Here is a 25,013-nt window from a genome sequence, read left to right as displayed (position 1 = left end):
CCCTTGTACCCCGCCAACGTTGTGTTCACTACAAGAGAGAGAGAGAGAGAGAGAGAGAGAGACCTACTCACTTCTCCCACAGACCTACAGTAATTGGAGTACTGCCACATTATCCTACACAGAGGTGATCATAATATCCTTCACAAAATATCCAACACATTTCCTATGCAAAAACTGAGTACCATTTTAATAAGAAATAAAAAGTGTCATTTTAATAAGAAATAAAAAGTGCCATTTTAATAAGAAATAAAAAGTGCCATTTCAATCAATGTGCTTTCCAATTTTTTTTAGTTTTATTTTATATACATCAATGTTCTCCGGACTTGTGCCAATGACCATATGTAATGTTTGTGGGAGATATGACAGTATAGCAGTAGGAGTTATGCTACACTGCCGCAGCTCCTACACACAGGTATATGACCTTGTCCTACACAGAGACAAATGTCAAGCACATTTCCTACACAGCAATCTAGTACCCACCATATACCCTGCACCTACTGTGTGTAGCAAATGTGTTGTGTCCCTGTAGGAAGCATGTCACTACTCTAAAACTCTTCTCTACTCTTGCTCCCTAATTTTGGCTGACGCCCTCAAGCGGGTTTTTTTTTTTTTTTTTTTTTTCCCTTGGCTGGTTCTCTTCCCTTCATAAAAAAAAAAAAAACGGCAATTTGTAGATATGTCTTGTAGCAAATGTGGCGCGTCCCCAGAGAGAGAGAGAGAGGATCCTTCCTTCCACCTTTGCCCTGCTGCCTTCACCCAAACACTTGCATTGTCCCTGACTTACTCAGGTTAATCTGCCACAAACACTATGTCGACTCATCACTGTTCCTCCTCACTTCTTTTACACGAACACAAATGTCTCTGTCAATGCTACACATACAATTACGCATTACTGAGATGCCACACATTTGCAGAGGCACAGTAAGGTGGAATATGTTGACAAGGTGTTTCTACGTTTTTTTTTTTTTTTTTTTCGTTTTTATTTATACCATGTGGGCTTTTCACGGGAATTTCTGGGCTAAAGGGGATACTTTTTGTGGTACCTCCTATCTCAAAGCCCACCCGCTAGGAAACCATTGCCCCGAGTGAGGAAGCCCAACCTACACTCGGACCGTGGACAGGATTCGAACCCGTGCGCTTGGACATCAGCAAATCATGAGGATCAGTAGCTAGAAACCAGGAAAAAAAAAAAACAGGTTCAAGCTTGGAAAATTTAGGTTCAAGGTGGAGATGGGAAGGAACCTCGATCCATATTCCTCCTCTTCCTCTTTCCCTACCCACTTTTACCTCTAATAATCTCTCAAAATTACTCTTTCTCCTCCTCCTCCTACCTATCCATATCTTCTCTTCCTCCTTCATAATTTTTCCTCCATCTTTTTTTCCTCTTTCAGTCGCCATTCCTTGTTCCACTCTCCATCTCCCATCACCCCCCCCAAGGTCCCTTCCTCTTCCTCCTGCCTATCCATGTCTTCTCTTCATCATTCATAATTTCTCCTCCATCTTTTTTTCCTCTTCCAGTCGTCATTCCTTGCTCCACTCTCCATCTCCCATCAACTCCCTCCCCCCATGTCCCTTCCTCCTCCCTAGATTGTCAGCTTTAGTGTCTCCTTTAACACTACTTTTATATGCAATATTTACGAAGCAGTACAGGAGAAAGGCAATATTTAGTTCAGTTTGCCTTTTCAATGCTTGTTTTCTATGTAATATTTACGAGGCGTCAGAACAGTGCAACATTTAGCGTAGTTCCCCTTCAATACTGTGACTTGCAACAAATAAGTGGAAATAGCAACAATTTAAACAACATAAGGAGTATTTTAAAGAATTTACAAGACGGAGTGGGATGAAAGAGAATAGATCAATGACATACTTCATGATAAAGAAAGAGGAGGAGGAGGAGGAGGAGGAGGAGGAGGAGGAGGAAGGGAAGGAGGAAAAAACAACACACTGAGACTTGAAATTCCAGACATTTTTAGTATTTTTCTCGTCTTGATGTTTCATTGAAGTTTGATTAAGGAGATTTTGTTCATGAAACATTTTCCTGGCATTTCTTTTCGTTACTTCTCTCTCTCTCTCTCTCTCTCTCTCTCTCTCTCTCTCTCTCTCTCTCTCTCTCTCTCTCTCTCTCTCTCTCTCTGTAATCCACGTGCATTGTGTTCATTGTGTTTTTAGGTCATTTCTCGGTCATCACGACACACAGACACGGTTTAGTTACTCATAGTTTATTTGCACTCAGAGGAACAGGAGAGCGAGGCCGCCGCGAGGGCCACAATAAATACAGTTCCGCCGGTGTGCGTGTGGGGGCGAGGTGGAGAGGTGGAAGGAAGGAGAGAAAGGGGAGGGTGGGTGTTCAGTGGTATAAGTAGAGATGTTGAGAGGTGAAGGAGAGGGAGAGATGGATAGCTGGGTGGTTTAGGAGATGGAAGTAGAGATGTAGGAGGTGGGGTGATGAGGAGACAAAGAATTGGAGTAGATCGAGAAATGATGAGGAAGGGAAGCTGTGGGAAAGTGTGAAGATGGAAGGTAGAGTGTCGAGGACACTTGGTGGGCGTGGACGTCTAGTGCACGAAGGTGTCGGAGCGCTCGTAGGGCAGCGCCGGGGCCACGGGCAGCACAGCGCCTTCAGGCTGGTAACCGCCGGCGCCGGAGGTGAAGGAGATGGCCACGGGCGTGCCGTCGGGGCTGGTGTAGCTGTGAGGGTGTGAGGGGACGGAGTTAGTTAATGTGGTGGGGTACTTCTATTATGGTACTTCTGCTGTTACTGCTGCTATAAAGATCAGTCTTGTGTTCCTTCCCTAACCCTCCCCACACACCCTGTGTGCTCTCTCCCTCCCTTACTCCCTTTGTTTCCCAGGGCGGCGCCCCGCCTAACCTGAAGGTGCCGGAGTTCTCCTGGCCGTCAGCCTGGTAGCCGGACTCGCTGCGCACGATGCCGTTGCCAGTCTCGAAGTTGAAGGAGTACTCGCCGGCGGCGTTCTGTGTGCGGTCGTCCTTCAGAATGGGAATGGGCGTGTCGTAGGTGGGCGCCGCCACCGCCGCCGCCACCACCACGCACACCTGCACACGGGGACAGAGAGTGTTAGGAGTCATCATAGGCGCTGTGCCTCCTCATCACTGTGGCAGTGTCACACAGGAAGGCTGTTGAGGGTGGCAGGCCAGGCCAGGTCAGGCCAGGCCAGGCTGCCTCGCACAACACAGCAAGGCCCGCGCTGCACGCTGGGCCGCCAGCAAGGAAAGGAGCGAGAGGCGGCGTGACTCACAATCAGCAGCTTCATCATGTTGGCGACGAGAGGAGGAGCAGGTCACTGTCTGCCTTGTCTCTCTCACTCACGCCTTATATACTGTGGCGGCCGCTCTGCTGCTCCTGGTGGTGGTGATGGTGGTGGTAGTGGTAGTGGGCGTGGCTGAGGATTCTCCAAGAGTGACAACTAGTGGGGTGCCTCACACTCGTCTCTCTCTGCAGGCCTTTTACAGAACACTCAACATAATCACACAATAACTACAATTTCACCCTCATCTCGTTACCACAACACCATAAGCACCACTTAGTGACGGGACTGAAGGACATGCAACGCTCGATGCTCTGAGCACACATGTGTCGGCCGGCCACTGCAGGGAGGACCAGCCTGAACTCCCAAAGCCTTGGCTAGTGTGTGGCTGCTGAGTGGCTGACTGGACAAACAGACTCACCGTGGAGGCCTGACACTCTGCTCTCATATGGTATACTATAGACTCAGTAATCAGGTTGTCGGCGTTGAGGTTTAAAAGAAAACTAGATCGACATGTTTATGGAGGGTAATGACCGCTGGAAATATTTATAGTGACTGCCACGTGTAGGCGCGATAACTTATTTTTCTGTTATCACCCTCACCTCTATGCCTCTGTGCCTCCCATCACGCCCACCACCGGGGATTAAACGCTCCAAGCAATATCTCTCCGTGAACACAGCCTTGATAGATTGGCGACGCGTGGAAAATCAAAATGAGAGACGCTGTATGTTTGTAGTGAATGGTAAATGCCAATGACACAACAGACAAACTAACAGATAAGGAATGCAATGAACAAACAAATAAGATAGTGAAGAGGTTTAATGGAGACACTACTTTCATGGAGGAAGGGAGATGCTCATAACAGAAAAGGAAAACAAACCAATACGGAGTAAAACGAATAAGTAAACCAAGGTGAAGAGAGTGAAGAAGTCTAGTTAGGAGGAGTGAAGGACGTAACTCATGGACAAGACGGGTGATGAAAGCTACGCACAGTTCCTCTCACCTGCTTACGGGAAGGCGAGTCACTGTCTGCTTGTTATGTAACTGTGGTGTGGGGAGTGGATGGGGAGTGGACAGCGCTATCTTTTTTCTTTTCTTTTATACCATGTGGGCTTTTCACGGGAATTTCTGGGCTAAAGGGGATACTTTTTGTGGTACCTCCTATCTCAAAGCCCACCCGCTAAGAAACCGTTGCCCCGAGTGAGGAAGCCCAACCTACACTCGGACCGTGGACAGGATTCGAACCCGTGCGCTTGGAGACCCCTCGGACCCCAAAGCACGCATGGTTCCACTGCACCACGACGGCCCTTTGACTGGATGGCGACACAGGACAGAAGGAAGAGGAGGAGGAAGAACAACAACATTAAACATTTTAAGAAGAACAAGAACAAGAACAAGAGGCATTTTAAGAGGAAGAAACAACCCATGGAGGTGAAGAAAAGGAAGAAAAGAGACAAAGCAAGAAGACCAAAAGATGAAAGAGAAGTTCAAGAAGAAGAAAAAAGAAGAAACAACCGCGAGATGAAGATAAGAAAAAACCGGAGAAGAAAAGAAGAGGAAAGAGAAAAAGCAGTAGTAGTATACAAATAAAAAAAAATAAAGCAGAACAACAAGAACACGAACAGGAACAGAAGAAACAACCCAAGAAGAAGAAAAGAAGAAAAAAACAAAGAAGGAAAAAAGAAAAGGAAGGAGAAAAATGAAGTAGAAAAAAAAAAAAAAAAAAAACAGAACAAGAACAGGAAGAGGAACGTAAAATGAAATTACATCAGTTAGAGCTCTCTCCTACATGGCATCTACAGTGAGGGCGTGGCGAAACACACTCCTACGCCTCCCCATGCCTGCAGCCGCGGTTACAGAGGGCGTGGATGTGGTTGGGGACCCTGGGCGGACGTGAGGGCGTGCTGGAGTGGCATTTTGGGGTCAGGGACGTGGGAAGCTCGTAGGATCCATGGTGGGCAGTGAAGGTTGGAACTATGCAATGTGTGTGTGTGTGTGTGTGTGTGTGTGTGTGTGTGTGTGTGTGTGTGTGTGTGTGTGTGTGTGTGTGTGTGTGTTTTAGGTGAAGTGCTGTGATGTTTTGCTTGTTTACAGGATGGTTGGTTAGTTGGTTGTTGATGTTGTTGTTGTTGCTGTTGCTGATGCTGCTGTTGACGTTGTTGTTGTTGTTGTTGTTGTTGTTGTTTGACGTCTTGTTGTTGTTGTTGTTGTTGTTGTTACTGCTGATGCTGCTGTTGACGTTGTTGTTATTGTTGTTGCTGTTGTTGTTGTTCTTGTTGTTGTTGATTGACGTCTTATTGTTGTTGTTGTTGTTGTTGTTGTTGTTGTTTGACGTCTTGTTGTTGTTGTTGTTGTTTTCCTTCTACGTCTTGTTCTTGTTCGTTTGTTTGCGTGTGAGGGCATGAAATACAAACAAGAATTAAATACAAACAAATAAAAGAAAGCAAATCACTAGTAAATAGACAAATGAAAAACGGAAAAAAAAATCCTAAGCGAGAAATGAATTTATAGATGGATGTGCATCGGATAGGAGAAAGAGAAGACTTGAGATAATGTTAGTGTTCATGGCTGCAGAGAAAGACAAGCTTGTGATGAGCGTCACTGTGGAACTCGCATAGACTAAACATGTGATTCACCTCCTGTGGCGACTCAAGTTAGCACCAGGCAGAAGCACAGTATAAAGGCCTCACATTAGACTAAACTTAAACCGTGTAGAGAGAGAGAGAGAGAGAGAGAGAGAGAGAGAGAGAGAGAGAGAGAGAGAGAGAGAGAGAGAGAGAGAGAGAGAGAGAGAGAGAGAGAGAGAGAGAGAGAAAGACAGGGGACGTGAGAAACAATCCATCCACGTCGTAATCCAAGGTGCTGCACGTGCTGCCTTCAGAGTGGAGGGAAAGGCGTTCCTAGCACCTGGCGGATTGTTATGGAGGTGTGTTGCTTCTGTTGCGTCGCTCAAGATGTTATGTTACTCTCATTCCTCTTGTGCGATGTGAAAACATGTTAATTAGAGGTCAGGCATCAACAGTGTTTGTCAGGGAGCGAGAGGGAGGTGACAGCTCCATCCATCTTGCCGCGCACACTTCCTCCTCCTCCTCCTCCTTCTCCTCCTCCTGATGGGGTGCTTCAGCAAACAACACGTTACAGTCATTCATTGTTTATTTACACTCAGAGAAACAAGAGAGCGAGGCCGCCGAGACGACGACAATAAATAGCGTTCCCGCGCTGTGCGTGAGGGAGAGGCGGAGGGCGTAGAAGGGAGGCAAGGCGAGGCGAGGCCATCCTTGGTGGGCGGGGTGACGATGAACCGGGCGTGGGCGTCTAGTGCACGAAGGTGTCGGAGCGCTGGTAGGGCAGCGCCGGGGCCACGGGCAGCACGGCGCCCTCGGGCTGGTAGCCGGCGGCGCCGGAGGTGAAGGAGATGGCCACGGGCGTGCCGTCGGGGCTGGTGTAGCTGTGAGGGCGTGAGGAAACGTAGTTAGTGTGGTGGGCTGAGAGTCGCTCTACTAATACTAGTACACTTCTACTATACTGTTGCTACTGCTGCTCCTACTGCTGCTGCTGCAAAGATCAGCCTTGTGTTCCTTCCCCAACCCTCCCCCATCCTGTGTGCTCCCTCCCTCCCTCCCAGTGCCTACCATGGTGCAAGCACGGCGCCCCGCCTCACCTGAAGGCGCCGGAGTTCTCCTGGCCGTCAGCCTGGTAGCCGGACTCGCTGCGCACGATGCCGTTGCCAGTCTCGAAGTTGAAGGAGTACTCGCCGGCGGCGTTCTGGGTGCGGTCGTCCTTCAGGATGGGGATGGGCGTGTCGTAGGTGGGCGCCGCCACCGCCGCCGCCACCACCACGCACACCTGCACACGGGGACAGACAGTGTTAGTGGTCATCATGGACGCTGTACCTCCTCATCACTGTGGCAGTGTCACACAGGAAGGCTGGCGAGGGTGGCAGGTCAGGCTGCCTGGCACAACACAGCAAGGCACCACAGCCCGCACTGCACGCTGGGCCGCCAGCAAGGAAAGGTGCGAGAGGCGGCGTGACTCACAATCAACAGCTTCATCATGTTGGCGACGAGAGGAGGAGCAGGTCACTGTCTGCCTCGTCTCTCTCACTCACGCCTTATATACTGTGGCGGCCGCTCTGCTGCTCCTGGTGGTGGTGGTGGTGGTGGTGGTGGTGGGCGTGGCTGAGGATTCTCCACGAGTGACAACGAGTGGGGTGCCTCACACTCGTCTCTCTCTGGAGAGCTTTCTTACAGAACACTCAACATAATCACACGATAACTACAATTTTACCCTCATCTCGTCACCACAACACCACAAGCACCACTTAGTGACGGGAAAGCAATTTTCACCTCTGAAGCACATGCAACGCTCGCCGCGCGGAGCATAACTGCGTTGGCCCACCACGGCAGGGAAGCAGGGAGGGCGAGCCTGAACTCCCAAAGCCTTGGCTTGTGTGTGGCTGCTGAGCGGCTGACTGGACAAACAGACTCACCGTGGAGGCCTGACACTCTACTCTCATATGGTATACTATAGACTCAGTAATCAGGTTGTCAGCGTTGAGGTTTAAAAGAAAACGAGACATGTTTATGGAGGGTGATGACCGCTGGAAACATATAGTGACTGCCACGTCCAGGCGTGATAGCTTTTCTTTCTTTTATATTATGACCCTCACCTCTATACCTATCTATACCAACCACTGGCGTATAGCTCTGCGCCTTCCATCACGCCCACCACGGGTGATTAAACGCTCCAAGCAGTATACCTTCGTAAACACCGCCTTGATAGATCGCTGATGCGTGGAAAATCAAAATGAGAGACGCTGTATGTAAGTTTGTGGTGAATGGTGAATGCCAATAACACAACAGACAAACTAACACATAAGGAATGCAATGAATAAACCCTACAAATAACAAGGAAAGAATCAAAACAATGTCAACTCCATTGATAAAGCAGTAAGAAACGTATACATAGGCCGACTTTTTTCCAGCAGCAGGCGGTCGGTATGATCGGGGTGTCCATGCAGGATACCGTGGGTGGTGTGCTGTGGTGAACATAACAACATAACAAACGAGGGAAGCTGCAAGAGACCGTTAGCCATACACGTGGCAGTCATTGTATGAACCAAGCTAATTCCATCTATCATTCCCATCCATAAATTTATCTAATCTTCTTTAAAGCTCCCCATTGACCCACCACTAGCAACAGGACCACTGCATGAGTCCGTTCCACTCATCAACCACTCTCTTAGAGAACCAGTTTCTCCTCATTTTTCTCCTAAACCTGGATTTTTCAAGCTTAAACTCTTTATTTCTGATTGTTCTATGCCCGGTACTGATCCTAAGAGAACTTTGCTCATGTGTCCTCTGTTATAATATATCACTTAAATGCTTCGATCAGGGCCCCTTCTAACCCACGTCTCTGTAAGGAATGCAAATTTTGTTTCTTCACTCTTGCTTCATAGAGAATATCCTTCATCCCCTGCATCTTTTTAGACATCCTCCTTTGCAGTGACTCTAATAGACCTATATCTTTGCTATAATGTGGGGAGCAGAGCTGTACCGCATAATCTAGATGCGGTCTGACCTGTCACAAAAATAATTTTAATATTACTTCCTGACTTTTGCCTTTAACACTCCTAAAAATTAATCCTGGTATCCTATTTGCCTTATTTCTAGCCTCTATGCATTGCTCTCTTTGACCAAGATCAGAGCTAACTATAACTCCTAAGTCTTTTCATATTCTGAAACAATCCATCCACGTCGTAATCCAAGGTGCTGCACGTGCTGCCTTCAGAGTGGAGGGAAAGGCGTTCCTAGCACCTGGCGGGTTGTTATGGAGGTGTGTTGCTTCTGTTGCGTCGCTCAAGATGTTATGTTACTCTCATTCCTCTTGTGCGATGTGAAAACATGTTAATTAGAGGTCAGGCATCAACAGTGTTTGTCAGGGAGCGAGAGGGAGGTGACAGCTCCATCCATCTTGCCGCGCACACTTCCTCCTCCTCCTCCTCCTCCTTCTCCTCCTCCTGATGGGGTGCTTCAGCAAACAACACGTTACAGTCATTCATTGTTTATTTACACTCAGAGAAACAAGAGAGCGAGGCCGCCGAGACGACGACAATAAATAGCGTTCCCGCGCTGTGCGTGAGGGAGAGGCAGAGGGCGTTGAAGGGAGGCGAGGCGAGGCGAGGTCATTCTTGGTGGGCGGGGTGATGATGGGCGGGGCGTGGGCGTCTAGTGCACGAAGGTGTCGGAGCGCTGGTAGGGCAGCGCCGGGGCCACGGGCAGCACGGCGCCCTCGGGCTGGTAGCCGGCGGCACCGGAGGTGAAGGAGATGGCCACGGGCGTGCCGTCGGGGCTGGTGTAGCTGTGAGGGCGTGAGGAAACGTAGTTAGTGTGGTGGGCTGAGAGTCGCTCTACTAATACTAGTACACTTCTACTATACTGTTGCTCCTGCTGCTCCTACTGCTGCTGCTGCAAAGATCAGCCTTGTGTTCCTTCCCCAACCCTCCCCCATCCTGTGTGCTCCCTCCCTCCCTCCCAGTGCCTGTCGTGGTGCCAGGGCGGCGCCCCGCCTCACCTGAAGGCGCCGGAGTTCTCCTGGCCGTCAGCCTGGTAGCCGGACTCGCTGCGCACGATGCCGTTGCCAGTCTCGAAGTTGAAGGAATACTCGCCGGCGGCGTTCTGGGTGCGATCGTCCTTCAGGATGGGGATGGGCGTGTCGTAGGTGGGCGCCGCTACCACCGCCGCCACCACCACGCACACCTGCACACGGGGACAGATAGTGTTAGAGGTTATCAAGGGCGCTGTGCCTCCTCATCACTGTGGCAGTGTCACACAGGAAGGCTGGCGAGGGTGGCAGGCCAGGCCAGGTCAGGCCAGGCCATTCCAGGCTGCCTGGCACAACACAGGGAGGCGCGGCACCCAGCGCTGCACGCTGGGCCGCCAGCAAGGAAAGGAGCGAGAGGCGGAGTGACTCACAATCAGCAGCTTCATCATGTTGGCGACGAGAGGAGGAGCAGGTCACTGTCTGCCTTGTCTTTCTCGTTCATTCCTTATATACTGTGGCGGCCGCTCTGCTGCTTCTGGTGGCGGTGATGGTGGTGGCGGTGGGCGTGGTTGCGTGGAGAAAATGATGTGGCCGCGGTTTTTCTTCTCTCAGCTTGTGTTTACTTCTGACAATCGACAAAATCACATCATAATTTGGACTAAGTATGTACATTTCTCTTTCACACACTCCCTTCATAGTCTTCAGTATACAGCTTAGTGCGGCGGCTCTCCGATTATACCCTGGCCTGCCGCGGGTGTAGGTGCTGAGGACACCCGCACTGATGCCCGGGCATTGCTAACAGCTGGTGATGCAGCATGGGACGGGTTCAGCTTTGGGTTTCCTTTTAGTGGATGCTGGATGGGCGTGAGTCTGTATGTTCGTGGAGATGGACTGAAAGAGCTGGAAGACAAAACACAGCAGAATAAAAATTTGGTTGATTCCCGGCCGGCCTCCACTGCCACGCTATCCTGCTTCCTTCCAGCGGTGTGGATGAGTTATGCATCAAGGAAAGCAGCGTGTTGCTCTGAGCTTACAATATTATGGCGATATACATACAATATATATTACCACCTGTCACTCTCATCAATGAATCTGCTTATATTCTTAGTTTTAAAGCTCCTTTTTGGGTCATCAAGAACATAGTAAAGCAAGGAAAACTGCAAGAATAAAAGTACACTTGTTTAGTCCAGTGTATGCGAAACGATACATGCCTGCCTGACGCCTGACGCTGTATACTAGTGTATAGCCTCCATGCCACACTCCTTTGCCCGCCACGCCAGCCATTCTCTTCACAAACGCATCGTCCTGGTCTGGCACTGTCACTCACATTAATATCAGTGCTTCGTTAACAAGCGATAGAACAGTACTACTTGTCCTGGCCCATCCCTCGTGGAGATTATCCCGTCCCTCAGCGTGGTTGTAGTGCGCGGTCAGAGGTGATCACTAAACACAGATCAGGCGCCAGCGGGGAAGCGGAGGGAGAGTAGCTACTGTTTGGTGAGTCTAGCCTAGCGGTACTAATTTTGATTTATATTGGATTTGTCTTCATTGCGTGGCTTTTTTTCTTTTTAGTGTGGTGGCGGGGTTTGTGGGCGCACTTTTATGCATATTTTCTTTTATTATTTTTATCTTTTAGTCACAACTTTATGAATTGGTAGCATGTCCGACCATCACAGCAATGCAGTATTAACAGGCAGCATTATTCTGATTTCTTTGCCGGCACTAATGTCTCTTCGGATTAATTCAATAGGCGTGGTTCATGTTTTATCAAAAGGTGTGTGTGCAACGGAAAAGATAACTCTTGACTCACAAGGCAAGGCAGAGGGAAGGCCGGGGTCTGGCGGCACTTACAAGACCCACACACATTCACATTCAGTAAGTTACCTCCACATCTAATTGTATTCTCTCCTCTCCCTTACCACATGATTGTCCCACTAGTGATACTAATCATACAAGAACGTAATGTGGAAAAGAAACTTAGTGACGGCGCAAAGTTATTCGTGGAACTAATTTTGTTGATTCTTCTGAGTAATAAATAATTAACTGTGTTCCCGCTCAGTCAGTTCAAAAATTAACAAATGATCGAGTTATTATGTATGCGTACACATAAATTATTCAAACACTGGAAAGATGAATGGGACTGGGATGCGGTGACATTTCATATTTGTTACCCATGGCAACAGTTCTCTTACATTAAAAGGAAGAAAAGGAAAGAAAGAAGGATAACGGAGGGTAGGAAACCTTAGTTTGTGTGTTAGGGGGAGTCAAACCCAGCCACGCATTTTTCTAATGTTGGTGTTGTATTGACTTTTCTTTGACACTTGCACCTTCAGTGGATTTCTGTTTTCTGTGCTGTTGTCCATGGGCACAGCCTCGCTTGTATCTATATAGATTTAGAGGAAAATCATGTCTGAAAGTGGAAGATTGCAGTGATGCCCCGCAGTGATGCATGCAGACAAGCCGTGCAGGTGGTTTGGTTAATGAGTTAAACCATTCCGTACTCCTCGCTTTCTCTACTCTTTCCTTCTTCTCCTCCTCCTCCTCCTCCTCCTCCTCCTCTAGGTATCAGCAACACAACACACTTCAGTCATTCTTCCTTTATTTACATCAGAAAAATAAGAGAGCGTGGCTGCCGCGAGGACGACAATAAATAGTCCCGCCGCTGTGCACGAGGGAGAGAGTTCCCTGCGAGCGGGGGAGACATTGAGGGAGCCGGGGACGTGACGGTGGGCGTGGTGAGCTTGGAGTAGGACAGACGGCTTAGTGTCCGAAGTCTTGGGTGCGCTCGTAGGGCAGCGCTGGGGCCACGGGCAGCACGGCGCCCTCGGGCTGGTAACCGCCGGCGCCGGAGGTGAAGGAGATGGCCACGGGCGTGCCGTCGGGGCTGGTGTAGCTGTGAGGGCGTGAGGGAACGGAGTTAGTGTGATGGGCTGAGAATCACTACTCATGTTAGTACTACTACTATACTGCTGCTTCTGCTGCTGCTACAAAGATCAGTGTTGTGTTCCTTCCCCAACCCTTCCCCACTGTGTGCTCCTTCCCTCGCTCCCTCCCTCCCTCCCTCCCTCCCTCCCTTTTTCCCAGTGCCTGCCGTGGTGCCAGGGCGGCGCTCCGCCTCACCTGAAGGCGCCGGAGTTCTCCTGGCCGTCAGCCTGGTAGCCGGACTCGCTGCGCACGATGCCGTTGCCAGTCTCGAAGTTGAAGGAGTACTCGCCGGCAGCGTTCTGGGTGCGATCGTCCTTCAGAATGGGAATGGGCGTGTCGTAGGTGGGCGCCGCCACCGCCGCCGCCACCACCACTGAGACCTACACAAGGGAAGGGAAGGAATTAGTTCATCTTTCTTTTTGGTTTTCGTCGTGGGGTCTGACCGTCACTGAGCCTCACGCACCACGGCCTCATCTGTCGCCACCACCACCACCACTACCCATCACCCACCAGTGGCTCTCCGCCTTCCCCACTCTTCGCGTTGCACTCACCTAAAAGGTGCCAATCTCTTGTCCTGATTGTTTTCAAGAAGTTTCAGTTGAAGTTACTGAAAATTTCAAGAGTGTTGCCATAAAGATACTTGTGATCGTTCAGCCGACCTTAGTGGAAATCATGGACCTTTCTGAGTGCTTTCATGATTCTAGAGATAGTTTATATAACACGGTATAATGGAAATCATCTGAGTTTCCAGGAGTGCTTTCATCACTCTAGTGGTAGCTGAATAATCAACAGGCTTTGTTCTAGTGGAAATTACTGAGCGTTTCAAGAATTCGTCATTCAGTCGTTAATTTGACAAAGATACTACGACATTTATGGGAAAAAAGAAACACTGATGAGAATCCTACCAATCATTCCTGTGTCCTTTAAAAATAGTTAATAGTCCTGATGAGAGAAGAAAGTGCTTTAGAATATAGAACCTCTCTCTCTCTCTCTCTCTCTCTCTACTCACAATCATAAGACGGAAGTACATGTTTCCTCTTGTTTATTCTTCGACGGTGCGTGAACAACTGTGCTGAAGGAAACTGCCGCGTTCCTTATATACTTGCGGCGCCACCGTGTCAACCAGCCTCTCTCTCTCTCTCTCTCTCTCTCTCTCTCTCTCTCTCTCGTCCTTGCGGTTGTATTTCTAGCTGGCAGGGGAACAAGTAATTAAGTTTATGAGCCAGAACACAGACTAAGAAGCTTTGTAAACGTACTCGCTTTGTGTGTGTGTGTGTGTGTGTGTGTGTGTGTGTGTGTGTGTGTGTGTGTAAACCTCGTAATATCCTGTTTTGTGGTGTCAAATTATCTTTTATTGGTTTGCTCGTTTATTTATTCATCTGTTTAGTTAGTTAGATTTATTTTGGTGTATGTGTGTGTGTGTGTGTGTGTGTGTATGGAGAGAGAGAGAGAGAGAGAGAGAGAGAGAGAGAGAGAGAGTTACACCTTTCACCCATATGGTTCCCTTCACGCCAACATCTGCATGAGGCTTCACTCCGCGTCACATCTCAATTAACTTCCTCAATTACTTCAAACTACACACACACACACAACTTGACTCCCTCTATCATTGTGACTCGCCTTCCATTTCCTTGTTTAGAACTTTCAGTCACTTTCAGTCGAGTCATTTTATATAAGAACAGGAATAAATAAATAAATAAACGTAATAATACAAAAAAAAGTAAGTTTATATAATAGGAATGATAAATATACAAAAAATATGCAAGGCTTTCACTCGAGTTAAGTTTATATAAGAGTAGGAATCAGAATCTAAATAACTGTAAGTACATTATGCAAAAAGAAAGAGTTAGTGGAAGAATATGAGTGAAATCTGAATTAATTTACGTAAGAATTCAGAGTAAATATTTATGTAAAAGAATTGAATGCATCTTTTTTTCATCAGGCACTAGGGAACCGTTGTCAAAAGAGTGGATACCGTTTTTAAACCCACAAAGTACACGTGTTCCCGCTGAATGAAATAATCACAATGAGTATCTGGAAAAAAAAAAAAAAATAGAATTGAAGTTTGGTGCGTTAATATTTGAAAAGTATGTCCGAACGAAAGATGAGAGAAAAAGAACGAGAAAAATTTGAACTTCCTTACATAAAGTTTGAAAAAATATGGCGCCCTTGCAAATAAGGAAAGAAATAAAAGGGAAAAAGGGAAAGTAGCATCCTCTCTACATGAAAAAATAAATAAATAAATTAGAAAAAAAACTTCCTTACATAAATCATGGAGAAATCTGACCCCACAAAAAAAGAAGAAAAGAAAAAAGGAAAAAAGAAAAGAAAATGATAACTTCCATGCATAAAAAAAGTTAAATTAATAAAAAGAAACTAAACATATAGCAAAAAGAAAGAAAAAAGAAAAGAAAGGAAAAAAACGGAAAAGGAAGAAAAATAATAACTTCCTTGCTTAAAAAAGCTAAATAAATAAACAAAAAAAAATTAATTAATGCATCCCAGAAAAAAAATCACACAGCGAAAAAAAAGATTAGAAAAGGAAATGGAAAAGAAAACGAAAGGAAAAGAAAAGGAAAAAAAGAAGGAAAAATATCAGTTTCCCTTCATTAAAAACCTAGATAAACAAAAAAAAATTTGATACACTCTAGAAACAAAAATTTACAGCGAAAAAGAAAGAAAAATGAAAAGAAAGAAAAGAAATTAAAAGAAAAGGAAACACAAGAAAAGGGAAAAATAATAGACCCACCTTGCATAAAAAAAAACTAAATAGACAAACAACTGTAAAAGAAAAACATAGAAAGAAAAACGTACAAGGAAAAAAGAAAGGAAAAAGGAAAAGAAAGAAAAAGGGAAAAGAAAAAAAGGAAAAAGAGAGGAAAAAGATAACCTCCCTGCATAAAAAAAAAGATCAATAGATGAAGAAAAAAAAACTTAATAAATCTCAGAAAGAAAAATATGTAAATGACAAGAAAGGAAAATAAGAAAAAGAAAGAAAAAAGGAAAAAGAAAGGAAATTTATCGCCTCCCTGCATAGAAAAGATAAATAGATGAAGAAAAAACTTTAATAAATCTCAGAAACAGAAACATACAAAGATAAAAGGAAGAAAAAGAAGAAAAAAGAAAGAAAAAGAAGTAAAAAGAAAGAAAAAAGGAAGATAAAAGAAAACAATAATTTCCTTGCATATAAAAGATAGATAAATGAAAAAAAATGTTAATAAATCTCAGAAACGAAAACATACAAAGATAAAAGAAAGAAAAAGAAGAAAAAGAAATAAAAAAAAAGGAAGATAAAACTAAATAATAACTTACTTGCATAAATAAAAGATAAATAGATGAAGAAAAAAATAATAAATCTCAATAACAAAAACATCCAAAGAAAAAAAACGAAAAGAAGGAAAAGAAAGAAAAAAGAAAACGAAAAAAAGAAAAGACAAAAATAATAACTTCTTTGCATGAAAAAAACGCTAAAAACATCATAAAAAAACAAACAGCGAAAAAGAAAGACGAAAAGGAAAAAGAAAGAAGAAAAGGAAGAAAGGAAAATAAAGTAAAATAGTTGTCATTCTGCGTATAGAAGCTATCTAAATAAACATTTGCCTTAATATATGAGGAACCAAACACACAGCAGCAGTTTTTCAGCCTTCAAAAAAGAGGAAAAATAAAGAAAAACAAGGAAAATAAAGAAAAATATTAGTCTACCTGCATAGAATAGCTAAAATAAATAAAGAAAAGCCTTAATATAATTATCAGGAACCAAACATACAACAGAAGTCTAAAGTTTCGACACGCCTTGAAAAAGAGAGAAAAAATAAAGAAAAAAAGACAAGGATGATGATAATAACTTCCCTGCATAAAAAAAAGCTGAATAAATAAACAAAAGCCTTAATATATCAGGAACAAAACATACAGCAGCAGTTTAAAGTCTCGACATACCTTCAAAATAAAAAGAAAAAAAGAAAAACAAGGAAGATAATGATAATAACTTCCCTGCATAAAAAAAAGCTGAATAAATAAACAAAAGCCTTAATATATCAGGAACAAAACACACAGCAGCAGTTTAAAGTCTCAACACGCCTTCAAAAAAAGAGGAAAGATAGAAAAACAAGGAAGATGAAAATAAATAGTAGTTTCCCTGCATAGAATAGCTAAATAAATTAACAAAAACATTAATATATCAGGAACAAAACATACAGCACCAGTTTAAAGTCTCGACATACCTTCAAAATAAAGAAAATTAAAGAAAAAGGAAGATAGATTAGAATAGTAGGTCTTCCTTGTATAAAAAGCTAAATAAATAAATATAAACCTTAATATATCAGGAACAAAGCACACAGTAGCAGTTTAAAGTCTCGACATACCTTCAAAAGAAAAAGAAAAAGGAAGATAAAGAAAAATAGTAGTTTCCCTGCATAAAAACCTGAATAAATAAACATAAACCTTAATATATGAAGAACAAAATACACAGCAGCAGTTTTAAGTCTCAACACGCCTTCCCTTTCACCACAGCACGTCGCCACCAAGCAGGAAGATTACGTGTAACCTATCTCCTGCTGCCTGCCATTACCTCCTCATTAGCTAACCATAACAGCCTCTACGCCACACAATAACACGTGCAGTCATACAGGAACACAAAGGAAGACTGAACCAAGACCTAATGTGTCTATGTCTGGGAATAGATTGTCTTTTTTATATGTTTTTTTTTATGTGTTTTGTTTATTTATTTTCTAGTGGAAGTGCTTCAGGTTTTTTTTTAAGAGTGTTGCTGTGATTTTTAGATTAAGAGTTAAGAGTTCTTGCTTATCTATTGTCTAGTGCAAGTGGTTCAGGGTTTTTTAAGTGTTGCTGTGATTTTTAGATTAAGAGTTAAGAGTTCTTGCTTATTTATTGTCAAGTGGAAGTGGTTCATGGGTTTTTTTAAGAGTGTTTGTGATTTTCAGAGTCCAGTAATAGTTGAGAGTTTTTACTGTCTCTCGTCTAGTGGAAGTGGTTTAGGAGTTTTCAAGAGTGTTTCTATAGTTTTATTTCAGATTCCAGTAATAGTTTAAGAAGTTGTGAAAGTTATTGGTATTTTTCAAGGACGTTCCCAGGATTCATCTGACGATTTGATGGAGTTCAGTGGAAGTTACTGAGTTTCTTTCAAGTCTTCACGTTTATAGTGAGGGTTTTCAAGATTCTAGCGATAGTTTAGCAGGGTCTAGTGGATGTCATCAGCGCTTTTAAGGATGTTTTGAGCTCGTAAGGATATCATCAGCGTTTTTAAGAATGTTTTGAGCTGTTAAGGATGTTATCAGCGTTTCTAAGAGTGTTTTCAGCTTTGATGGATGTTGTCAGCGTTTTTAAGGGTGTTTTGAGCTCTACTGAATGTTGTCAATGTTTTTAAGAGTTTTTTTTAAGTTATAATGAATATTATTAGCGTTTTTAAGAGTGCTTTCAAACTCTAGTTATTTTTTTTTTCTTTTTAGCAAGGTTTAGTGGGAGTTATTGGAATTTTCAAAAGTTTCTCCATATTTTCAGTGATATTTGACAGGTTCCTGTGAAAGTGGAAGTCCAGTGGCATTTTTCAGGACTCTAATAGCAATGCAACAAGTTGGGGTAAGTTACTTGGGTTTTCAAAGGTATTTTCACAATTCTAGTTATAGCTTAAAAGGTTCTACTGGAGGTTATTGGGGTTTACACGGATGTTTGGCAAGCTCCGGTGGAAATTATCTATTTTTTTCGAGGGAAGTTACTGGCATTTTCAATAGTACTTCTAGAATTCTAGTTTCTAAGGGTGTAATAAAAGTTATCGGGATTTTTCAAGAGTGTTTACCGTGGTTCCAGTAACACGCCCTTTAAATAAATCACCTCAAGTTTATTTATTTCATTTATCCCTCAAGTTTATTTATTTTATTTATCCCTCAAGTTTATTTATTTTATTTATTCCTCAAGTTTATTCATTTAATCTATCCCTTTTTATGTTTTCTTGGTTGTCTTTCGTCTAGTGGAAGCGATTCTAGTTTCTCAAGAGTGTTTTTATAATTTTCAGATTCCAGTAATAGTTTAAGAGGTTGTCGTGAATGTTATTGGTATTTTCAAGAACGCTTCCAAGATTCTAGTGATAGTTTGATAGAGTCCAATGGAAGTCATTGAGTTTTCAAGAGTTTAGATCTTCTCCTTTAGTCTTGAGATTAGCTCTTCAACATGCTCTGGAAGTGAAAGGGACTGTCAAGGTGAACAAAAGTCAAGCCAAACAAATTACCTTTTAAATCTATTCCTTTGATTCATCTCTGTTAGTTTTCTTTAGTTCTTCTCTTTTAGTCTTGAAATAATCTCTTTAACCCCTTCAGTACTGGGACACATTTTTACCTCGAGTTTTGTGTACCACTAGACCATTTTATTGACATTAGTAAGGGTCTGTGGAGAGCAGAAGATTAATGGCCACAGTCTTCACTATTTTAAACCCCCACATGAGTCTCTGAAGCTGTGGAAAGTCACCAAATAGTCACCAGAATGAATATGGAAGCACGTCGTGGTACTGAAGGGGTTAACACGCTCTTGAAGTTACTGAGACTGAAGGTGAACAATAACACTCGTAAAGTGAAGTCAGTTACCTTTCAAATCTATTCCTTTAATTCATCTCTTTTAGTTTAGTTTAGTTCTTCTCTTTTAGTCTTGAAATTATCTCTTCAACACGCTCTAGTAGTGTTAGGGGCTGTCAAGGTGAACAAACATATAAAGTGAAGTAAATTACATATGAAGTCTATTTCTTTTATTCATCTCTTTTAATTTAGTTCAGATTTTCTCTTTTAGTTTCGATCATCTCTTTACCGCGCTCTTGAAGTTATTGGTACTATTAAACTGAACAAAAGTACTCGTAAAGTGACTTAAATTATCTCATGTCTGTTCCTTTGATTCATCTCCTTTAGTTAATTCTGGATCCTCTCTTTTAGTCTTGAAATTATCTCTTTAACGCGCTCTTGAAGTTACTGGGACTGTCAAGGTGAACAATCATATAAAGTGGACTCTTGACATATTTGAAAGTTGAAAAAGAAAAGTAGACAGTCTCCAGAAGGGTAATTATCATGCGGCGCGTTCCAGTTTCCAGGGGTTTGCGGCAGGGAAGAGTGAAGAAGAGCAGGGGGGAAGGGCCAGGGGAGGGAGACCACACCCCTCCACTTTCACCGAGGCAGGGTAGGAGGGAGGGAGGGAGGGAAGGAAGGTCGAGAAGTTTGTTTGTCAGATTGCTAAAGTGTGTGTGTGTGTGTGTGTGTGTGTGTGTGTGTGTGTGTGTGTGTGTGTGTGTGTGTGTGTGTGTGTGTGAGAGAGAGAGAGAGAGAGTGAGTGTGTAAGAGTAAATATCTAGAATAGAGATACTGTAATTTGAGAGAGAGAGAGAGAGAGAGAGAGAGAGAGAGAGAGAGAGAGAGAGAGAGAGAGAGAGAGAGAGACTTAACACACACACACACACACACACACACACACACACACACACACACACACACCACAGACCTAAGGGTGCAAATTATGTGGTCTGTCCTGAGCTCAGACCAAGGAATGTGCGTTTATTGAGACCACCACCATCCTGTTACTTCTCGTCGCATGCAAGATTCACTACAAAACCAGAACACTCCTAACTGTCACGCAATCATAACACTCTTCTGCTCGCACCTTCACTCAAAATGTTATAGTTAAAGTGACACGGATTTCTAAGGACGTCGTTAAGGGTCTTGTGACAGATTTATATCTTTACATTATCAGGAGAAACACTCGTGGGAACCTGGCTGTCATAGTTTCTGTGACCTTTGAAAATAAGTCTTGGTGAGAGAGACTTAAGTGTTTCTAAATGTGGTTATTGTTAAGCTTGCTATTCTTAAAGGTTTCAATACTTTTTCTTGTGTTCCAGCAGGATCTAGTGAAAGGCATTAGCGTTTCTCAATGATGTTTTTAGGACGTTGTTTTAAGATGTTTTTGTTTCGTTTTCGTGATGTTAGTGGTATTTTTAACAGATTCTAGTTGAAGTTATGGAAGTTTAACAGATTCTAGTTGAAGTTAAGGAAGTTTAACAGACTCTAGTTGAAGTTATAGAAGTTTAACAGACTCAAGTTGAAGTTATGGAAGTTTAACAGACTCTAGTTGAAGTTATGGAAGTTTAACAGACTAGTTGAAGTTATAGAAGCTTAACAAACGAGTCGAAGTTATGGAAGTTTAACAGACTCTATAGTTGAAGTTACGAAAGTTGACCCCTTCAGTACTGGGACACATTTTTACCTTGAGACTTGTGTACGACTAAACCATTTTATTGACATTAGGAAAGGTATATGAACTCGTATGGAGAAGATGAATGGCCACAGTCCTCACCATTTTAATCCCCCACAAGAGTTCCTGAAGATCACCAAATAGTAAGCAAAATATGAAAACGCGTCATGATACTGAAGGGGTTAAACAGACTAAAGTTATTGAGTTTAAACAGATTTTAGTTAAAGTTACGGAGGTTTTAGAGTGTTTTGCATAACAGTATTAGTGACGTTTCTACAGGCATCGCTACAAGATATTAAGTTTTGTAGTGTCTGTATAGTTTACGATACTGATAGTTTAGCGGGTTGTAGTGGAAGTTATTGAGGTTTTTAAGTGTTTTCAAGGATATTTTTTCATGATTCTAGATTGTCGCAGTTCGTCCACTTCCATTTCTATCTTGGTGGAGGCCGTGGTGGTGCAAAGTTTGATAGTGTTTCCATAGTTTACGATACTGATAGTTTAGCGGGTTGTAGTGGAAGTTATTGAAGTTTTTAAGTGTTTTCAAGGATATTTTTTCATGATTCTAGATTGTCGCAGTTCGTCCACTTCCATTTCTATCTTGGTGGAGGCCGTGGTGGTGCAAGGTTTGATAGTGGAGCGAGTATAGCCCGTCTACTCCAAAATGTCTCCTGGATCTCGGACTGAGGGATTAGAGGGAGGAAGTAGAGGGAGTAGAGTGTTGCCGCTACTTTTCCTTGCCTCCTTGCTACTATGTATGTATATATGTATGTATGTATGTATGTATCTATAGTAACAGGTGGCTCCGGAACAAGGGGAAGGAAGGGGAGGAAGAGGATGAGCTGATGGGTGTAACTGGTTTCTGGGGTTCCCTTATCAGAGCAGTATGAGGAGGTGATGGTGTGAGATGTCCTGTGTCCTGCTGTGGTCTGAGGCGCGTGTGGCTGACTCTCTCTCTCTCTCTCTCTCTCTCTCTCTCTCTCTCTCTCTCTCTCTCTCTCACACACACACACACACCGCAAACACAACCTTTTCCCCTTCGCTAATAAAACACACACACACACACACACACACACACACACACACACACACACTTCAAACTGAGAGGACTCGATGAGGAAGGCCACGGTGAAGAAGAAGGAGGAGGAGGAGGAGGAGGAGGAGGGTTGGTTGGGTAACTACTGACGGCCACAAAGACACAATCTGACAGTAAGACCTTGGAGAGATGGCAAACGGAGTCACTTAGCCCATTAACGTATCTTTGGTTGAGTCTGCCCCGGAAAGTGTGCGGTCGTAATAGAAAATGGGTTTGTTATTATGTTGTTACTTGCACTTTTTTCTCGATTTCCTTTTTTGTATACGTACGTGTGTTGTTTATTTATTTAAGTGTTTATGTGTCTCTCTTGCTTCTTTGCTCTTCTTATTTCTTTATTATTAAATGTATATTTTTAACCCCTTCAGTACCATGACACGTTTTCTTATTCATTTTCCTTACTATTTGGTGATTTTATACACCTTCAGAAACTTATGCGGGGTTTAAGATAGTTTAGTCTCTGGCCATTAATCTTCTGACCTCCATAGACCTTTCCTAATGTATATAAAATCGTCTAATTGCTCAAAAACTGTAGGTAAAAATGCGTCTCAATGCTGAAGGAGTTACGAGAGAAGATTAAAATACAAAAAAATGCATTCTCATATTGTTGTTTGTTATATTTTTATCCTTTTTTTCATATATTCTCGAGTTTATTCATTATTCTCTTCGTCTGTCTTTATTCATGTGTTTCTCTATTCACAGCTTTCTCCTTATTTCATTATTCAGTATTTATTTTTATAGGTTTGAGTTTGGTGTGAGTTAGCTTTAAATCGGATTGGTTAGGTCAGATTGGGTTTTGTTTGGTTAGGTTACCGTTGAATTATAGAAAAAAGAGTTAGGTTAGATTATTTAAGGTTCGGTTAGGTTTGGTTTGGTTTGGTTAGTTTCGGTTACCATTCATTAAAGAAAAAAAAAGTTAGGTTAGGTTAATGGTTAGGTTGGGTTGGGTTAGCTTAGGTTAACGTACAATAAGAGAAAGTTAGGTTAGTTTTGGTTAAGTTAAGTGTATTTATTTACATTATTCATTTGTTTTATTCCTAACTTTTAGATCTACCCAACAGTCTTAAGTTTATATATTCTTACGTCTATATTGAAAACAAGCTTATATGAACATTTACTTAATCTCTCTCTCTCTCTCTCTCTCTCTCTCTCTCTCTCTCTCTCTCTCTCTCAAACCCCACGAAACGAAACATCCTCAGCTCGCCATGCGCACGTCACTACACTGAGCGTCACCACAATGGACATCATGTATTACCACTGGTCAAACATTACCGTCTAATAGAGAGAAGCTGTATATTATCTCCTTCCTCTCCTTTCCCTTCTTCCCTTCTATTCTGTTCCTCCTTTTATTCTTCCCTCCCTTCCTCCCTTTTCCTCTTTCCATTCTTCTCTCCCTCGCGTGATTGGTTTCCTCAGTGGCTGTCATAGGGAGACCACAGCACTTAATAGTATGGAAGGGCCCCGTGAAAGATACAGCTGAGGTCTGGGAATAGTCATATGGTCCCAGCCTCACCCAAACCTCCCTCGCCAAATGCTTCGTCAGTCGTCAGGTGTCTAGAAATTGTTAGGTGTGGGATGGTGAGTTTAAGCCTTTGTACGTCTATTTATTTATTTAATTATTTGTGATTGTTTTTATTGTTATTACTCTTGTTATTGTTATTGTTGTTGTTATTATTATTATTATTATTATTATTATTGTTGTTGTTGTTGTTATTGTTGTTGTTGTTGTTGTTGTTGTTGTTGTTGTTGTTGTTGTTGTTGTTGTTGTTATTATTATTATTATTATTATTATTATTATCATTATTATTATTATTATTATTATTATTATTATTATTATTATTATTATTATTATTATTATTATTATTGTTGTTGTTGTTGTTGTTGTTGTTGTTGTTGTTGTTGTTGTTGTTGTTGTTGTTGTTATTATTATTATTATTATTATTATTATTATTATTATTATCATTATTATTGTTTTTGTTGTTATTGTTGTTGTTATTATTATTATTATTATTATTATTATTATTATTATTATTATTATTATTATTATTATTATTATTATTATTATTATTATTATTATTATTATTATTATTATTATTATTATTATTATTATTACTTTCGTTGTTGTTGGAGTTGTTATCATTATCATTATGACATTACTACGACTAGAAGTAATTACTACTACTACTACTACTACTACTACTACTACTACTACTACTACTACTACTACTACTACTACTACTACTACTACTACTACTACTACTACTACTACTACTACCACTACTACTGCACACTACTACCACACACACACCACCACCACTACTACCACCACACACCACCTGCATTACGAGTATCATTGTTAATAGTAGCAATAGCAGTAGCAATGGCAACAGCAGCAGCAGTAGTAGTAGTACAGTAGTAGTAGTAGTAGTAGTAGTAGTAGTAGTAGTAGTAGTAGTAGTAGTAGTAGTAGTAGTAGTGATGGGGGTGGTGATGTGTGTGTGTGTGTGTGTGTGTGTGTGTGTGTGTGTGTGTGTGTTGCATCACCTAGCTTGAGGGTAAGGCCAGAGAGAGAGAGAGAGAGAGAGAGAGAGAGAGAGAGAGAGAGAGAGAGAATAAGAACATAGACCACGTTGGTTTAATTCAGTCAGTCAGTCAGTCAGTAGTAGTAGTAGTAGTAGTAGTAGTAGTCAGTCGTACAGTTATTCAATTTGTCACTTACTCAGTCAGTTATTCTGTTCATGGGTGAATGAAAACTAAAAATTATAATAATAGAAACAAGAATGGCAGATAATAATGAAATATTTGAGTTACTTTATTTATCGTGTGTGTGTGTGTGTGTGTGTGTGTGTGTGTGTGTGTGTGTATGGTTTCAGTCACGCCCATAGTAATCGAATACAGTCCTATTATTCGATCTAGTATCACACACACACACACACACACACACGTCGCTA

General features: G+C 42.7%; 3 protein-coding genes across 5 annotated transcripts; all 3 read right to left on the bottom strand.

Moving 5' to 3' along the window:
* Positions 1 to 2,203: 2,203 nt before the first annotated feature.
* Positions 2,204 to 3,356, bottom strand: LOC123516140 (endocuticle structural glycoprotein SgAbd-2-like). Its single transcript, XM_045275270.1, has 3 exons — positions 3,258 to 3,356; positions 2,870 to 3,054; positions 2,204 to 2,688 (listed from the first exon to the last, which is right to left on the bottom strand). The coding sequence occupies exons 1-3, from the start codon at positions 3,273 to 3,275 to the stop codon at positions 2,556 to 2,558; spliced, it is 336 nt and encodes a 111-aa protein (XP_045131205.1). The 5' UTR covers positions 3,276 to 3,356; the 3' UTR covers positions 2,204 to 2,555.
* Positions 3,357 to 6,401: 3,045 nt separating this feature from the next.
* Positions 6,402 to 10,294, bottom strand: LOC123516128 (endocuticle structural glycoprotein SgAbd-2-like). Of its 3 annotated transcripts, none has more exons than XM_045275240.1 (3): positions 10,241 to 10,290; positions 6,928 to 7,112; positions 6,402 to 6,714 (listed from the first exon to the last, which is right to left on the bottom strand). In XM_045275240.1, exons 1-3 carry the CDS (start codon positions 10,256 to 10,258, stop codon positions 6,582 to 6,584), a joined length of 336 nt encoding a protein of 111 aa, XP_045131175.1. In that variant the 5' UTR covers positions 10,259 to 10,290; the 3' UTR covers positions 6,402 to 6,581. The 3 variants fall into 3 exon arrangements, with proteins under 3 accessions (XP_045131175.1, XP_045131183.1, XP_045131193.1); XM_045275248.1 differs by lacking the exon at positions 10,241 to 10,290 and adding an exon at positions 7,304 to 7,402; XM_045275258.1 differs by lacking the exons at positions 6,402 to 6,714; positions 6,928 to 7,112 and adding exons at positions 9,314 to 9,626; positions 9,840 to 10,024 and having other exon boundaries at positions 10,241 to 10,294.
* Positions 10,295 to 12,391: 2,097 nt separating this feature from the next.
* Positions 12,392 to 13,862, bottom strand: LOC123514489 (endocuticle structural glycoprotein SgAbd-2-like). Its single transcript, XM_045272370.1, has 3 exons — positions 13,744 to 13,862; positions 12,930 to 13,114; positions 12,392 to 12,702 (listed from the first exon to the last, which is right to left on the bottom strand). Exons 1-3 carry the CDS (start codon positions 13,762 to 13,764, stop codon positions 12,570 to 12,572), a joined length of 339 nt encoding a protein of 112 aa, XP_045128305.1. The 5' UTR covers positions 13,765 to 13,862; the 3' UTR covers positions 12,392 to 12,569.
* Positions 13,863 to 25,013: the final 11,151 nt, after the last annotated feature.

Source organism: Portunus trituberculatus, chromosome 5 (genome assembly GCF_017591435.1).
Source record: "Portunus trituberculatus isolate SZX2019 chromosome 5, ASM1759143v1, whole genome shotgun sequence".
NCBI classification, from domain to species: domain Eukaryota; kingdom Metazoa; phylum Arthropoda; class Malacostraca; order Decapoda; family Portunidae; genus Portunus; species Portunus trituberculatus.
This window is presented reverse-complemented; position numbering and strand designations above follow the sequence as displayed.

Excerpts from the sequence above, each read along its gene's own strand:
- LOC123514489 (XM_045272370.1), bottom strand. The coding sequence starts at position 13,764 with ATGTACTTCCGTCTTATGATT. Across the intron at positions 13,115-13,743 it reads TGTACTTCCGTCTTATGATT|GTCTCAGTGGTGGTGGCGGC; the intron begins GTGAGTAGAGAG and ends TCCCTTGTGTAG. Across the intron at positions 12,703-12,929 it reads GAGAACTCCGGCGCCTTCAG|CTACACCAGCCCCGACGGCA; the intron begins GTGAGGCGGAGC and ends ACGCCCTCACAG.
- LOC123516140 (XM_045275270.1), bottom strand. Across the intron at positions 2,689-2,869 it reads GAGAACTCCGGCACCTTCAG|CTACACCAGCCCCGACGGCA; the intron begins GTTAGGCGGGGC and ends ACACCCTCACAG.
- LOC123516128 (XM_045275258.1), bottom strand. Across the intron at positions 9,627-9,839 it reads GAGAACTCCGGCGCCTTCAG|CTACACCAGCCCCGACGGCA; the intron begins GTGAGGCGGGGC and ends ACGCCCTCACAG.